At 59.1% G+C, this 15,986-nt stretch overlaps 1 protein-coding gene across 7 annotated transcripts in view; it reads right to left on the reverse strand.

Moving 5' to 3' along the window:
* RALGDS (ral guanine nucleotide dissociation stimulator) overlaps window positions 1-15,986 on the reverse strand; it is a 55,250-nt gene that overhangs the window by 20,547 nt on the left and 18,717 nt on the right. For 2 of the 7 annotated variants that reach the window (XM_054501427.2, XM_054501425.2), the window contains exon 1: window positions 6,904-7,209. The exons of 4 other annotated variants lie outside the window; for them this stretch is intronic. In XM_054501427.2, the coding sequence (XP_054357402.1) occupies window positions 6,904-7,086 (183 nt within the window). In that variant the 5' untranslated portion in view covers window positions 7,087-7,209. Of the gene's footprint in view, window positions 1-6,903; window positions 7,212-15,986 lie in introns of those variants that run through there. One more of the 7 variants, XR_010123378.1, reaches the window with a different exon arrangement.

Here is a 15,986-nt window from a genome sequence, read left to right on the forward strand (position 1 = left end):
CTGGCCCAGCCCTGCTTGGTGTCCTTGGTGTCATGTGATCCCTGCACCCTTCCCCCACCCCCGGCGGGCCCTCTTCTGCCAGCCGGGTGGTGGGGAGGGATGCAGGCCCAACGCTGAGAGCCACGCATGCTTGGGGTAAGGGAGTTGCCACCCTGTCACACAGTCGGGGAGACGCTCTAGCCCGCGTGGAGCTGGCCTGTCTTCTCTGGCCGCTTCCCGTCACAGCAGCAGCAGGCATGGAACCAGACCATAGAGCTACGTGGAGCACAGGGGCCGTTTAAACCGCCTGCTCAGATGGTGGAGGTGCAGGCTGCAGAGAGAGCTGCCCTGGGGTCTGGGAACAAAGTGGCAGAGTAAGGCCTCTATCCCTTGCTCTGAGCCCCCTCACAGAACAGAGAAACAAAGCAGCCAACAGCCCTGGCAGCTGCCCCAGGACCCTCTGCAGCAAGAAAGGCAGGGTTCCAGCACCCACAGGCCACCCTAGGTCACTCTGTTAGCAGACAGCCCATCTGGGCAGCGCCTGGGCCCCAGGGCACTCTGGCCGGGCTGGGAGTTCAGAGCGGGAGGAGCAGGAACGGCCTAGTGAACAGCTGATGCAGAGAAAACGCTTTCCCCCGAGGGCAGGTGCCCAGGCAGCCACTATGAGCTGACTGCTAGGAGGAGAAAAGAACACCACATGCTTGGCTGTGTCCTCAAGGGACACTCCTGTCCCACCCCCCAGCAGGCATGCTGATGTCCCTGGGCTCTGGGGGACCCAGTCGGCAGCTGTGCCTGTGAACACACTGTCTGGCCTTCTAACATTTGGGTCAGTGCAGTGAGGGTGGCATGTGGTCCCCGGTGAGCAGGGGCCCCCACACCCCAATGTCTCCAGGGACACAGCCCAGAGCCCTGAAGATGAGGAGGCCAAACAGGGCCTGGTGGTGTCTGGTGAGTGTGTCACCTGATCAGCCTTCTCAGAGTGACAGGCCAGCAGGATGCCGTGTCCCTGGCTGACAGAAGGAGGAAGCCACAGGCCAAACCCAGACTCCCTCTGGGTAGAATAGTGAGGGTCTTGAGGAACCCTACGGGGCCTGCCCCAGCCCTGCCATCTCCCCGCCCAGGCCAACGGCACCTCCTCCCAGCATCAGCCTTCTGGTGCAGCTCCGGACTCAGACGCCTTTCCTTGGAAACCGTAGCTAGTGGCCCCCTGCCCCATGGATGGCTCCAGGAACTCACTGGCCCCTCCCAAGGAGACCTGGCTGAGGGCTGAAGCGGAGTGAGGAGAGGGCTCCAGCCTGCACCGCGGCCTGCTCCGCCCCTGGTCCTCCCAGGGCCTGTGCGTGGAAAGGCTCATGGCAGAGCCTCCGTGTGCGTGAGATCGTCCTGGGTGACCTCCCAAGCCCCTCTGAGCTGCTGCTCAGGTCCCAGTCACCAGAGGTCACCCCGGGGTGCTTGCCGCCCCCCTGCCAGCATCTCACAGTTCTGGCCCACCAGACGGCAGCTGTCTCTCGCTGGCTCCGCCCAGCCCCTGGCCCTTGGCCTTGGTGTGTCATCTGGGGAGGGCAGCACCACCTGTCACAGGCAACAGTGGGGGTCAAGAGAGACTGCACACAGCTCGGCGACCCGCACTGGGACCTGATGGAGTGGTACCGGATGACACCTGACATCACATCCCCCCGGGGCCGGCGACGGACGCTGGGCCATAAAAACCTGAGGGAAACTTGTCTGAGGCTTGCCTAAGGCTCAGGGACCTAGCCGAGGGACACTGTAAAGATAGGCTGAGTCACCCTGAAACCCAGTGGGTGGGAGCAGCTTTCTGACTTCAGCTTACCGCTCCAATACAGCAGCCAAACGTAAAACGCATGAGAAGGCTGCTCGCTCTCTACAGAGCCCAGGCTCCTGTGACAGTGCAGGGCCCACGCTGCTGTGCCCTTCTCCGTCCTACAGAGGTGGGGAACCAGGCCCGAGGAGGGAAGCCAGTGGGGTGTGTGCTGGCTGAGACAGAGGTGAGAGCCCAGGACTTCTCAAGTCATGAGCTCGGACCATGAGCCCCACCAAGGGAGGTGGAACGCAAGGGCCTGGTGTCCGTGACCCTCCTGCCCTTGGGCTTGCCCTCCAGCTCTGGGTGGGTGGACCCAACCCTGATCCCCAGCGCACGGACAAGGCATCAAGCTGACAGGAGGCCAGCCCGGGGTGTGGGTGGGCCACACTCCTGATCCTGGGCACGGCAGCCCACAGAGGTGGCCTCAGACCGGGACGACACGTGGTGCCTGCCCACCAGGATGCTCCCTGGCCTCAGAAAGTGGAGGCTGGGAACCAACCTGTGCTGAGCCCTGCAAAAGCCGGCCCATCTCTCCAGAAACCCTCCCTGCCGGCCTGTGCCCTGCTACTCACTGATGGGAAAATCGTGCCTCAAGCAGGAGGAGGGAGAACCAGACCTCCAGGTCAGCCGCAAGCCTTGGGCATCCAGGGTCCCTGTCCACACCCAGCCCCTGACAGTCAGGTGAACACAGGGCCAGGCCCGGGAGGGGCGTGGCTGGTGGCAGCTGAGGAGGAAGGTGGGCTGGTCCCAAGGGGGTGCAGGGCAGGGCCAGCTGAAGGTCCAGACCCAACTTTAACCAGCCACGGTGCCCAGCACATGCGGGCACTTCCTGGGTGCAAGGCCCTTTGGACACCCATCACGTTTAATCCTCCTAACGCCCTGCCTGATGGATAAGGAAACAGCCTGAGAGGAACTTGCCCAGGCCGGGAGCCAGGAAGTGGCAGCTAGAACAGGGATTTGAACCCTGGCCTGTTGGGACCCACCCAGGCCTGGCGCTGCCTCTGTCACAGTCTCAGGCTTGGAGCTGAGTCCAGCCCCTTGTGGCACAGATGTGGAAGAGGGGCCAGAGACAGGAAGGATTTCCTCAGGTCACACAGCAAATTTGCAGGGGAGGGTGGCAGGGCCAGCTTTCCAGCACCTGCAGCTCCGAGAGGTTTGTGGATGCGCCCTGGGCAAAAGGCCTGCAAGACACCAGGCCAGGGAAGTGCCATGCTGAAGGTGCCAGGTGACGCACCCCAGGAGCCCAGGGCACTTGGAAGGCTCAGGCCACTCCCTGGCACCTAATCAGAAAACCTCATTGTGGCAGCTGCCACCTGTCCACTGTGCCAAGTGCTGTGCAGGCTGCTCCTCAGGCCTCTTGTTTAACTCGAGGGTCCTCACCAGAACCCTAAGAGGAGAGCTGGCATCATGTCCATTTTATAGATGAGGAAACTGAGGCTCAGGAGCACGTCTACAGCTGCTAGGGGGCTGAGCTGGCATCCCAACATAGCTCTCTTCTCTCCAGAGCCCAGGCTCCCTGCCCCTCGGTTGAGATGGACAAAAGTCTCCAGGAATGATGGCAGGGGAGGCTGCCAAAGCATGCAAGCTTCCCCATGGAGGAAGACGCCAAAACCCTCCGACGCAGGTGTCCTGCCCCGCCCGCCAAGCCACCGTTTGGCTGTCATCCCACTGCCTCCCCGGCCCGTGGGCAGCCAAGGTGTGCGGAACTGGGAGAACTGGGTCTGCTCAAAGCTCAGCTTGTCCCGCATGAGGCTGCAGACATCAGTGTCTGCCCCTTGACAATCAAATGGGGAGCACTGCTCTGCTGGTGCTGTGTATCTGGGAACACAGTGACTCTGGGCCTGCAACGCTGGAAGTCCAACCCTGGGACTGGGTGGCCACAGCATGGTGGCACGACGCCATGGGAGCCATCTGGGCGGCCAACCAGCAGCCCTTGGGAACCAGTCCTTGACTGCCTGGGCGCAGCTTCCTGAAACCGCTCCACTGGCTCGTTCAGAGCCTGCCTGCAGAGGGCCAGTGATAAATCACCCTACTCTTTTCTCATTGGTAACGCAGACAGGTCCTGGAAATGCCCAACTTCCAGGTTAAGAATCAGACCCCAGCCCTGCCAATGAGCAGCTTAATATCTCCCAGGGCCATTCCTGAGCCTCCCAGGAAACAGGCCAGCATGCCTGAGCATCCCCCACCTGGAGAAGGAACAAAGACCCAGGACCAGCCAGCCTGGTCCCCCTCTTCTCCTGGGGGACCCTCCCGAGTAGAGCAAGTGGGGAACCTGAGGGTCCCGGGGACTGCCCCTTCAGAGTCACCTAGGAAGCTCTCCTGGAAGACCACAGTCTGCACACATGCACGCGGGGACACACACCCACACAGGGACAGGCCCCGTGTCTTGGGGTCTTCAGTGTCAAAGTGCTCATGAGCCCTGGGGATTAAACCGAAGACCTGCACACAGTGTGATCAAGAGATCAAACAGTGGAAAGACATGGGAGGCTGAAGGGAGATGCTCCCTGTGAATACAGAGAGGCCCTCTTCACTGCAGCCCACCTACAACTGCCCTCAGGCCTTGGGTCAGAATCCTGCCCCTGCCACTGACCAGCTTGGTCACTCTGTGCAATCTAATTAACCTCTGTTGCCTCAATGACTTTATCTGTCAAGTGAGCTCTTAACAGTCTTGACCCCAAAAGGAACTGATGCAAATTACTCAGCCGAGGACCTCCCCAAAATCTGCTGGCTCTTATTAGCTGTTATTTTAAACCTGCGGGATCCAGTTCTGGGCTTGCTTCCTCCGGGTAGCTCTCCCCAGTGTCCTGTGGCCCAAAGCGCTTTTGCCTTCCTCTGAGCCATAAGCTTCCCTACTGCTCACCTGACCTCAGGGCTTCTGGGCTGCCTGGGCCTTCTCCGATTCCTGACGGCTCCTGCACACAGTAGGTGCCACAGAGAACATAGCCCATGCTTAAATCCTGGCTGCGGCCCTTGCTGGCTACACGGGTGTTTAGGTCAGAGACTTCCCTTCTCTGACCCCCTAGCTTCCTAGAAGGTGGTGTTGGCACCTACTCTGTAGGGTTGGTCTAAGGCAGATGAAGTGAGGGGGTAGCCCACAACCTGCACTTTTTGCCTGGCCAAAGCAACAGCCTGTCCAGAGATGGGGGCACGGACCAGGTCACCTCCAGAAAGCAAGAACTGTGCAGGCCAAGCTGGGTTGGTGGTGGCTTGGCTTAGAATCGGGAAGATAAGCGGAAGCCCAGACGTGAGGACATCTGGCAGCCCAGAGGGAAGCACCGGGTGGAAGCTAGGTAGGGAAACGGGGATGCGGGGGAAGGCAGAAACTGTCTGGTGGTTTCCAGAGAGGACAGGGACCAAGTGCGCAGCGTCAGCTCCGGCAGGCCACAGAGCCACCAGGAAACCAGCCCCAGGATGGGGGGTGTTGGCAGGAGGGACAGGGACTTCCCCGCCCCCTCCCTTGGGCCCTTGGTAAATGGTCATTGTGTTCAGTTTCCGGCAGTGGCCTCCTCTCCTGCCAGGATCCTGGTTTTCCTGACCCAGCCAGAAGCTTCCCCTTTGATTTCTAAATAGCAGCTGCGGTCTGGATCTCAGTGCTGAAGCTGGGTGAGGAGCACCAGGGCCAGAGGGAGGGAAGACAAGACCCCCAGGCGGGGTGAGGCTCAGCTCTGCCTCTCCCTCGGTTCCTCAGGGACGGAGAGAGGGAACCTGCACGGCCCCTGTGAGCGCTCACCCGGACCCTCCCAGCACACAAAGCCCGAGCTGCTGCCAGAGGTAATGAAAGCCAGATGAGTGCTGGGCTGGTGTCAGCCTCCCACCCCCACCCTCCCAGGGGTCCCTCTCCAGCTGCCAATGAGGACCAGAGCCCTGGATAGATGAGGGTTGAGGGAACACGTCTGGTCCGGCCATCTGCCAAGCTCAGGAGGAAAGGGTCTCTCAGGCGTGGGGTGTTCCCCCACCAAGAGCTCTGCCCAACACTGGGCAGAGAAACAGGTCTCATCCAGGCCCTGTCTAGGTACCAGGACACCAAGAGGCATGAGACTCAGGCTAACAACCTCCAGCAATCACAACCCGCCAGTCTAAAGCCATGAAGCGACTGGAGATGCACCAAGGCGACACGATGCAGCACGGGGACTCAGGAGGTTCCCTGTGAAGGCTGCAGCCCAGCCAAAGCTCTGATGGGCCCTGAGCCCCCGATCCAGGGATGGCCTCTGTGCAGGCCCTGTGCCCAGGCAGAGCAGGGCGAGGGGGGGCGTCTCTGGATTCCACTCCCTCTGCTGTGTAGTCAGGAGCAGTCAGGTGAGAGCAGATGGCACCACCCACAGACCCAGGGCACACGAGAAACAAGCCCCCGCCCTCACCTAGTCACCCTCCCCTCCATCCATCACAGGTACACCATTCCCTTCTCTGAATCCTACCCCGTCCTTACCGATTCAGGGTGTTGGCACTCTTTCCAGTTAAGCAGAAACAAGTCTTGCCCGCCCCGAGCCTGGGCCACCCTCCTCCCCTCACCACCAGGACATCTGGTCCCACGTGTTGGAGGCCTGCTGCTCCGCCCCATCCCTCGACACCCCCCCTATCTGAGCAGCCCCGATGCCCCTGGTCACCAGAGCCACATCTGCCCCAAGTAGGGTCTGTATGGAAGGCCCCTATGGTCTCATCACCTCTGAGGATTCTAGGATTTGGCATTCCCGACCACTTGTTCCACACCTGCATTGTAAAGGCTAACGATGCGCTGCAGGCCCTGGGTGGGCAACTGAGTGAAATAAGGCCCAGGCCACCGATGTACACAGTGACAGTGCCGCAGGAAAAGGTCCACCTGGGCTGCAGGGGCTCGGTGACAGCAGGCCCTGGGACGGTATTGAGGGGGGCAAAACCCCAGCCGTGGTCCCTATTGTTGGACGGGGCGCGGCGGCAGCCCCCCTGCCCACGCTGCTGGCTGATTTCTGCAGAAGGCCCCGACCCCCACCTATGGAGGAGAGAGGAGGGAGGCGGCCCGCTGGGATCGCCCGGCCCCGTCCGGGGCTCGCCTCGGCCTGCCCAGCTCTGCCGCGGGTGGGGAGGCTCCGACGCACCCCCCTCCCCTACCGCCCCAGCTCACCCACCTCCGGGCGCGGCAGGTCAGGGTCTAGCTGCGTGAAGCTGTGCAGCACCACCGGGCAGCTGTCGGGGACGCCCACCTCCAGGCGCACGGCGTCCCACACTCTGCGGCTCCGCCGGGAGCCCGGAAACAGCGGCTCGGCGCCGCCAGCAGGCCCGGCAGCCTCGGCCCACATGCGCTGCACCATGGAAGGCTCGCGGCGGGGGCCGGGCCGCGGGACCCGGGGCTGCGCGGGCGCGGGGCCGGCCCGGCGCGCGGCGGGGGCGGCGGCGCGGCCCGCGCGACTGGGCTTTGCCTCCGCTGTGAGCCAGCGGCCCGGCCCCGCTGATGTCAGGCTGGGGGCGGGGCCGGAGTGGGAGGAGGGTGGGGCCAGGGAGGGGCGGAACCGGAGAGTCCGAGGGACGCGTGCGCGCGCCCGCGGCCCCGCCCTCGCCGAGGTCAGACCTGGGGCGGGACCGGGAGCCTGGAGGGGCGGGGTCTGAGCAAAGAGGGCGGGGCCGGGGGAGGTCGAGGGGCGCGCGTTGGCTGGGTCTCCCGCAGGACCGGCCGTCACGTGTGTCGTGGGGCCTTGGGTACCCCGGTTAGGCACCGTTTGCGTGTCACGCTGCTGCAGTGCGTGTGTTGTGTAGGGCTGAAATGTGTACGTGCTGATGATGTGTGGGGAAGCCGCCCTGGAGTCAGCTACCCCGAATTCCAGTGAAGCCTCTCCCCAACTCTGTGGCCTTCCACAAGTTGCTTAACCCCTCTGAGCCTCACTGTTTCTTCATCTGGAAAATCTGGGTAGTGAAAATGACTTCCTCAGTTGCGGGGAGGATGACATTACGTAATGGACATAAAGCACTCAGCACTCAGCACCTGACTACAGGCTCATGCGGAGTTTGGAGAGGCTGACCATGCGTTCAGTGACCCTGTCAGTGCAGTTGGAAATCCTGAGTGTGGGGCTGTGTGTGCAGTGGGGGAAAGGGTCAGAGAGTGGGGCCCTACCATTTTTGGGGCAAAGCCCCACACGATCCCCTTTCAGCCTTACAGACACCCGCAGAGGAGGGGAAGACGCCTCTGAGACGCCTTACAGACGCCTCAGAGGAGGCGGGGGAGAGCGGGAGGCACCAAGGTTGGGGCTGAGAGGCATCTGACAAGGAGGAAGGCATCAAGAGTGACAACGCTGGGCAGAGCACATGGCTGTGTGGCCTGTCAGCTGGGGCTGCTTGTCGCTTGGACATCCCTGGTCTCAGGGTGGAAGTGGGGCTGCTGTGGCTGAAGGGGAAGCAGGGACAGGGAGATCTTCAACTACTCTTTCTGGAAGCCAGTGAGGAAGGAAGACAGCCTGGGGGTTAACAGCAGGGCCAGGAGAATGGATGAATGAATGGGACCCTTCCTCATGCCTCACCCATCACTGGGCCTGCCCTGGTCTCAGCCTTCAGTCCTCACGGAGGCCAGCAATTGCTGCCAGCAGCCCTGGCCATGCCAACCTCCCCAGGTCTGGTCCGTACCATTGGGCCTCAGTTTCTCCATCTGTAAACTGAGAGGGCGGGACCAGACAGCACATTCCACAAGCACATCTTGCCCCCTTCCCAAGTGCCAATCCTCAGACACCCACGAAACACTTCTACTGTGACTGGAGTGAGGCGGCAGGTCATCCTTTCAGAACCAGACCCTCAATGTGCACACGACTAGAAGGGCCTACTTCACAAAAATTATGGTGGTAAGTTGCAGCTGGGTGGAAGCTATGCTGGTTTTCATTTTACTTCTCTGAATTTCTAATTTCTAAAATCAGTATTTTAATAATCAGCTGTATGTGATAAATGCTGTTTTTGATTTTGTTTTTGAGACAGTCTCACTCTGTCACCCAGGCTGGAGTGCAGTGGTGTGATCTCAGCTCACTGCAGCCTCCGCCTGTTGGGTTCAAGTGATTCTCCTGCCTCAGCCTCTCGAGGAGATGGGACTACAGGCACCCGCCACCATGCCCAGCTAGTTCTGTATTTTTCATAGAGACAGGGTTTTACCATGTTGGCCAGGCTGGTCTTGAACTCCTGACCTCAAGTGAACTGCTTGCCTCGGCCTCCCAAAGAGCTGGGATTACAGGCATGAGCACTACGCCCTGCCTGTTTTTGTTTTTTTTTTTTAAGAAGCAAGATGGGTAGATTTGATTTGGGATGGAGATCCCTAGAGGCTGTTTAGGAAGCCTCCAAGCCATTTGGCCAGGGAGGGTAATGTGGGTGAGGCACATTTAGAGGCAGGAGGTCCCCACAGGGCCACAAAGAGGTGACCTAGACATTGCCCTCTGGCCCTAAGCTCCTCCTTCCATCCCTTTCTTCTGGGGCCAAGCTCCCAACGCCTCCAGAAACTGAAAGTCCAGAAGCTGCCTGCCATTGACTTTATCTCCTCTGCTCTCTTTATCTCCCTCGCTGAGTGATGGGCCTGGGAACAAGCGCCCACCCATTTTATAGCCCAGAAGGACAAGTGACTCATGAGGACATACAGGAGTCACCACTATTCTGGCCTTGAAGGTCCTGGGTGCTGGGGCGAGGGGTGGCCCCAAGGAGGCTGGAGAGATGAAGAGTAAAGAATTCATCACACTAAACCCCCCAACACGGCTGGCCTGGCTCCCTCCCATCTGACTATATCATCTACAGGAGCCAGGGCGGGGGAGGACATTACTTAGCCAGTCCCTCTGGCTGGTGTCTGTTTTTACAAAGTTCCTCTTCCTGCCTTGTTCCCCTGCCTTTGGGACTCCCCTACCAACTTCTGGGAAGCCTGATCACTGCTCTGGCTGCACATGAGACACACACACACAGACATAGAGAGACACAAAGATACACAGAGATGCACACACAGAGACACATACATAGAGACAGAGACACAGACACACACACACAGACCCACATAGAGACAGAGACACAGACACAGAGACATAGACTCACACACACAGACACATAGAGACAGACACAGAGACACAGACGCACAAAGACAGACACAGGCACACACATTTAGAGACGGAGACACACACACAGAGACATTGGAACAGAGACACACACAGAGAAAGAGACACACAGACAGAGACATACCTACTCAGAGACATAGAGACAGACAGAGGCTGGGCGTGGTGGCTCATGCCTGTAACCCAGAGCTTAGGGAGGCAGAGGCAGGATTTCTTGAGCCCAGAAATTGGAGACCAGCCTGGGCAACATAGCAAGACCCCATTCTCCACAAAAAGGGAAAAAACAAGTTTGAGATAGACACAGACACACACACACACACACACACACACAGATATAGAGACATAGACACAGATACACACACACAGAGACAGAGACACAGATACACACGCCCCCCAAATGAATGCACAGATAAAGTTCCCTGCACAGGATGTGTTGTGCAATGCCCTCAGATCGGGCGGGCCTGACTCTGCCCCACACTGTTAGCAACTGGGGTTGGCATTCATGGGACGCCTCCTGCATGCAAGACCCTCTCCTGAGGCCTCCTGTGCCTCCTGCAAGCTGTGGGGACACCCTAACCAAGGGCAAGGCCATCCTGGGACAGCACGTTTCACCAGTGGAGGAACACAGCGCCACTCACAGTGTTCTCCTCAAAACCCAAACCTAAATCAAAGCAAGCCTCTGCGTATAACTGCCATTTGTGGGATTACAGGGGACAGAGGAACATGTTCAACACACCACAAGGGTGCAATCCACAAATCCAGGCTGTGGGAACCTCTATGGGACAAACAACCCAGTTTCTTCAACAAATACATTTCAGAAAAAAAGAAAGGGGAAACTAGATTAAAAGAAGGGTAAGAGACATCTAACAAATGCATTGTGTGGATTTTGGATCATGATGTCAGCAAGACAACGGTTTTAAAAAAAACAACTACAAGACACGTGGATTGTCTGAACACTGCTGCACATTGGATGACATTAGACATCTTTTTAGGTGTGACAATGGTGTTGCGGTCACTAGTAGAGTTACATCTTGGGCTATCTGTGGATGGCATCACATGCCTGGGATTCATGTAAACATCTCCAGGGGCGGGCAGAGAATGGGGCAGTGAGAGGTGAACAAGAGTGGCCCCGCACCGATGGTCATGAAAGCTGGGGGTCTTTATGCCATTTTCTCTATTTTTGTGTCTATTTGGAATTATCCATAATAAAAGTTATAAGAAGAAAAATGGCCGGACGCAGTGGCTCATGCCCGTAATCCCAGCACTTTGGGAGGTTGAGCTGGGTGGGTCACTTGAGGTCAGGAGTTCAAGACCAGCCTGGCCAACGTGGTGAAACCTCGTCTCTACTAAAAATACAAAAAAATTAGCCGGGCATGGTGACGCGTGCCTGTAATCCCAGCTACTTGGGAGGCTGAGGCAGGAGAACTGCTTGAACCTGGGAGGTGGAGGTTGCAGTGAGCCGAGATTGCACCACCACACTCCAGCCTGGGCGACACAGTGAGGCTCCGTCTCAAAAAAAGAGAAGAAAAAGGACACAGCTTGAGACTCACCCTCTGATGCCTCTGAGGCTCCCAGCAGTCCTCCAGAGAGGGCTACAAACTTCTGACCCTGGGCAGTGACTCCTGCCAGGCTCACCATTTCCTGTATTACTCTCTGTGGGCACAGGGGTCACTGATGGCATCTTCACTACAAAAGGGGTTGGGGGCTCTGCTGTGGGGACTGAGGCCGTGGGCAGCTAGAACCCGAGTCCAGATGCCCAGATGGGGCTGTCAGAGGTGGCTGGGGGCAGTCCAGGTGAACTTGGGTGGGTTTGACACTCAAGGCCAATGACAACCCTGTGCTTGGCAGTTGGAGCCTCTGCTGGGAGGAACTAAGGACTCTCGAGAGCACTAAGCACCGCCCGGAAGTGGGGGGTTCTTAGGAATCGGCGTCGCTCACGCTCCCCCCCCCACTCCCACCTATAGCCTTCCCAGGTTCCCAACCTCCCCCCGGGACATGCACCTGCCTTTCCTTGGGGGCTACAACCACAAGCCCCTGGAGAGCACGGCTGCACAGACCTTTCGGAAGTCGGGACGCTGCTCGCAGAGGAACTTTAAAAGACAGGCTGTGAACTGACAGCTGGCAGCCAGATCCCGCCCACGCATGTGTTTTGTTTGGCTTGCGAAGTGTTTTTAAAATTTTAAGCCAACAGTAAAAGGTCAGGTGACTTCACATAAAAATCCACATTTCCCTTTTCTCCTGTAACTCTGGCTGACCTGACCACACCGGGTCTGTGTTCCCGAGTGCCGCCGGAAGCTGACTGCAGCTGCCCCCTGTAGCCAGGGCATGTGTGGGGATCGCTCTGACAACTATCCCCCACTCCCGCAGTGCCCAGTGCCCGACATCCTGGGGAATCACTGCCACCCCAGCGGGGCCACCAATTCAACGTGTGACAACCCAAAGTGGAGGGAAGCAGAGGAGGAAGAGACAGAGGGGGACACACAGATGGACACTGAGCCCAAGAACCAAGAGTGAGCCTGAGGACCACAGCGAGGGACAGCGGGAGAGGGAGGCTGCAGGCAGACGGAGGCGAAGAGAGATTCCCTGAGCATCTTACATCACTCTCCGGCCCCTGAGCAGCTGTCTCGTTTAAGGAAAAGGTGTGTTCAGGCTGAATCTCTGTGGTCCCTCTTCTCCCTGCTCCCATACCCAGACACCGCGGCCAGTGGGGTCTGGATCCCGCAAAGCCCCCCACTGCCCTCAGGCAGAAGACCGCTGGCTCGGTGTGGCCCCCGCTCCCCACTCCAGGTTCCCTCTCAGCAGAACTGCTGCAGCTCCTTCTTCATGCCGCCCCTTCTGTCTGGCTGGTGTGTCCCTCCTTCCATCCACTCCTTGGCCAGTACATCCTTGGCCGGTACCTGAGAGGCGGATCATAAAAGCTGCCCCTGTGGACCTTCAAGTCGGGACCCAGGCCTGCCTTTACGCAGGGCCCCGGGCAATGGGGTTTGGGCCTGGGGTGCAGTTCTGGGGGCTGCCGGACACACAGCAGTTCAGAGCGGGAACTGGGCACAGGGCAGTGTCTGGGTGACTGTGGCCTTTGGCTATCACGTTTTCCAACCTGGGCTTGGCCAAGGCCGGGAGGAATGGCAGCCAGGTACCCTGACTCAGGTCAGGCCCTGGTGGAAAACCTGTCACCTCCTCTTGGGCAGGTAGAGGTCACTGATCCCTTTCTGTCTCTTGTGATCTATATTTAGAGCCTGGGGAGGACATGAAAAGGGTGAGGCCTGGACACGCTCCTCGGTCATTTCCCAACACTGATGTCACCATTCCTAGCCTGCCTAGGTCCTGGGGTGGCCCTCTGTGGGCGGGTGAGCACACACCTTGGCAGGAGGTGACGCAGCTGGACCACGCGTGGGAACTCCCGGCACAGCGGGTGGGCCTGGCTCAGCCCCACCTCCCCTGCCACTGGGTTCCTGGCAACCTCTGGTGGCTTCTTCCTCCTCCTTCTGCCCCCAGGATGCAGGGGTCCCCACAGGCGAGAGGCTGAACTCAGAGCTGGCCAGGTGAGAAGCGAAGCACCGAACCACTGAAATCTCCAGGAGACCACACTGGGTGGTGGATGTGTCAGCAACCCTCTGACCTCACAGGGCGCTGCTATCCCAGCACAACCAGAACAAGGTGTGCCGATGCCAGGAGCAGTGGAAACGGTCCTGGACAGGGATGCAGAGGGCTCCGGATCAGCCTGGGGCTCGCTGTGGGGCCCTGCTGTCATCCCCTGGAAATGGGTACACCCCCGGCATATTGAGGGGGAGGCACGCAGAGGAACAATCGTGATAAATGCATCCATGGGCTGCAAACCAGGGGCCGCTCGGACAGCTGTCCCCCACTCCTGCAGTGCTCGCTGCCTGGCACCGTGAGGAGTCACTGCCACCCCCGAGGGGCTACCAATTCAACATGTGACAGGCCGAAGTAGAGGGAAGCAGAGGAGAGAGGAAGACATAGAGGGAAACTGAACCCAAGACCCAAAAGTGAGCCTGAGGACCACAGCGGGAGAGGGAGGCAGCAGGCAAATGGAAGCGAGGAGACAGGGCGCAGAGGGGCTGCGGGGGGCGCTGGGCACACCTGGCTGAGGAAGGGACCAAAGGCCCAGAGGGTCCCATAGTCTCAGCCTACTACCTGTCCCCAAGCCCAGGGGCCCTGATCACAAGGCAGCGACGTCTATCCCACAGCTGTGATAGGTGGGGCACATCACACCCCGAGGGGCCCCGGCATCCATGATCTCCCCTCCTGGAGGGTGGTCAGCCGCCATCCTGGCCCCGGACTCCTTGGAAATGTTCCACAAAGTGCCAGCTGGAAATGTCACAGCACTTGGGATGAGCCTTGGGATGTCACAGCCTTGGGATGAGCCAGCCCCAAGGGGCCATTCTTTCCTGTGGGTTTGGGGAACTCTTTTAAGATCTGGAGCGCAGATTCAGGTTCCAGTGCCTGCTCTGTGTCTTCCTAGCTTTAGTTTCACCTCCTGGGGCCTCAGTTTCTCCATCAGTAAAATGGGGACGGTAACTGTCATAGCACCAGGCTCTCAGGCTTCTCAGGGGAGCAGACAGTGAAGCAGTGCACAGAAGTCCTTGGTAATCCAAGAAGCACCCTCTGGACGGAGCTGCCAGGACAGTCCGCAGCCACCCTGGACTGACCCGTGGGGCTGGGGGCAGCTGGGGAGGCCAAGTGTGTGCACACGGGCACCAGCAGCAGAGCAGACCCCCAGTCTCCTCTCTCATACCCGAGATGGGAGATGAAGACTCCCCTGTGAGTTCCAAACTCCTCCAACCAGTTCTGGCAGGGAAGAAAGGGAGTCCTGGGAAAGCAACTCCCGCGCCTGGGGCTCGGCGGTGACCCACCCAGCCCTTCCCCAGCAGAAGCACTGGTTGCCCTGGAAACTCACCTCGGTGGTGGCCGGTGCTGGCAGAGGTGCCAGCCAAGGTGTCGGGCTTTGGAGAGCGGCACGACGGGCGATGGCCCTTCTCCTGGCAGTCACCACAGAGGCACAGGCAAAGAACACAGAGCCCTTCCTCCCCCTGGGCACGGCAGGCCTGGCACAAACCTGGCCTCCTTCCCCGGCCATGGTGGGGCGAGAGCCAGGTGGGGAGTGGGCCCTGCGGGAGGCCCTCTGCCAGTGTGCTCATCGCCTGTGTGCCCTAGTGGAGTGGAGCACCCGAGTGCCTAGGCCTGGTGTCACCCGCGTGGCTGTCATACCTGCTCCTGTGACAGGCAGGGCCAGGAATTCCCGCTTGTACCAGGCCATGGGCCAGCTGAGGACGAGTGGAGAGGCTGCCCCAAGCTAGCCTAGCTTTCTCCCTTAATTCTCCAAGTCCCCACTCTCATTCCCCCTGTGTCGGGGGCCTGGGAACCACCATATAGAGCCAGAAAGGTGACAGATACAAGTAACCAAATCAAAACAGGGCTCGGTCAGCAGAGTCACCAGGTGGATGTGAGTCTAGCCAGAGGCACTGGGAGGTAGGCAGGAGACCCCCACTCACTTGTTCTGGAAGGCTTCCCTGCCTCCTAGACCTGAGCTCCTCCATCCCTGGCACCCAGGCACGAGATTTCCTTTCTTCTTCCTCTTTTTTTTTTTTTTTTTTCCTGAGATAGAATCTCGCTCTGTCGCGCAGGCTGGAGTGCAGTGGTGCGACCTTGGCTCACTATAACCTCTGCCTCCCAGTTCAAGTGATTCTCCTGCCTCAGCCTCCCAGGTATCTGGGATTACAGGCACACGCCACCATGCTTGGCTAATTTTTTCTTTTGAGACATCGTCTCACTCTGTCACCCAGGCTGGAGTGTAGTGGCATGGTCCCGGCTCACTGCATCTCTGCCTCCCAGGTTTAAGCGATTCTCCTGCCTCAGCCTCCCGAGTAGCTGGGACTACAGGCGTGTGCCACCACAGCCGGCTAATTTTTGTATTTTTAGTAGAGGTGGGGCTTCACTACATTGGCCAGGCTGGTCTCGAACTCCTGACCTCATGATATGCCTGCCTCAGCCTCCCAAAGTGCTGGGATTACAGACGTGAGCCACCACACTCAGCCACTTGGCTAATTTTTTTGTATTTTTATTAGAGATGGGGTTTTGCCATGTTGGCCAGGCTGGTCTCGAACTCTTGACCTCAGGTGATCCACCTG

Source organism: Pongo pygmaeus, chromosome 13, assembly GCF_028885625.2.
Source record: "Pongo pygmaeus isolate AG05252 chromosome 13, NHGRI_mPonPyg2-v2.0_pri, whole genome shotgun sequence".
Taxonomy (NCBI): Eukaryota; Metazoa; Chordata; class Mammalia; order Primates; family Hominidae; genus Pongo; species Pongo pygmaeus.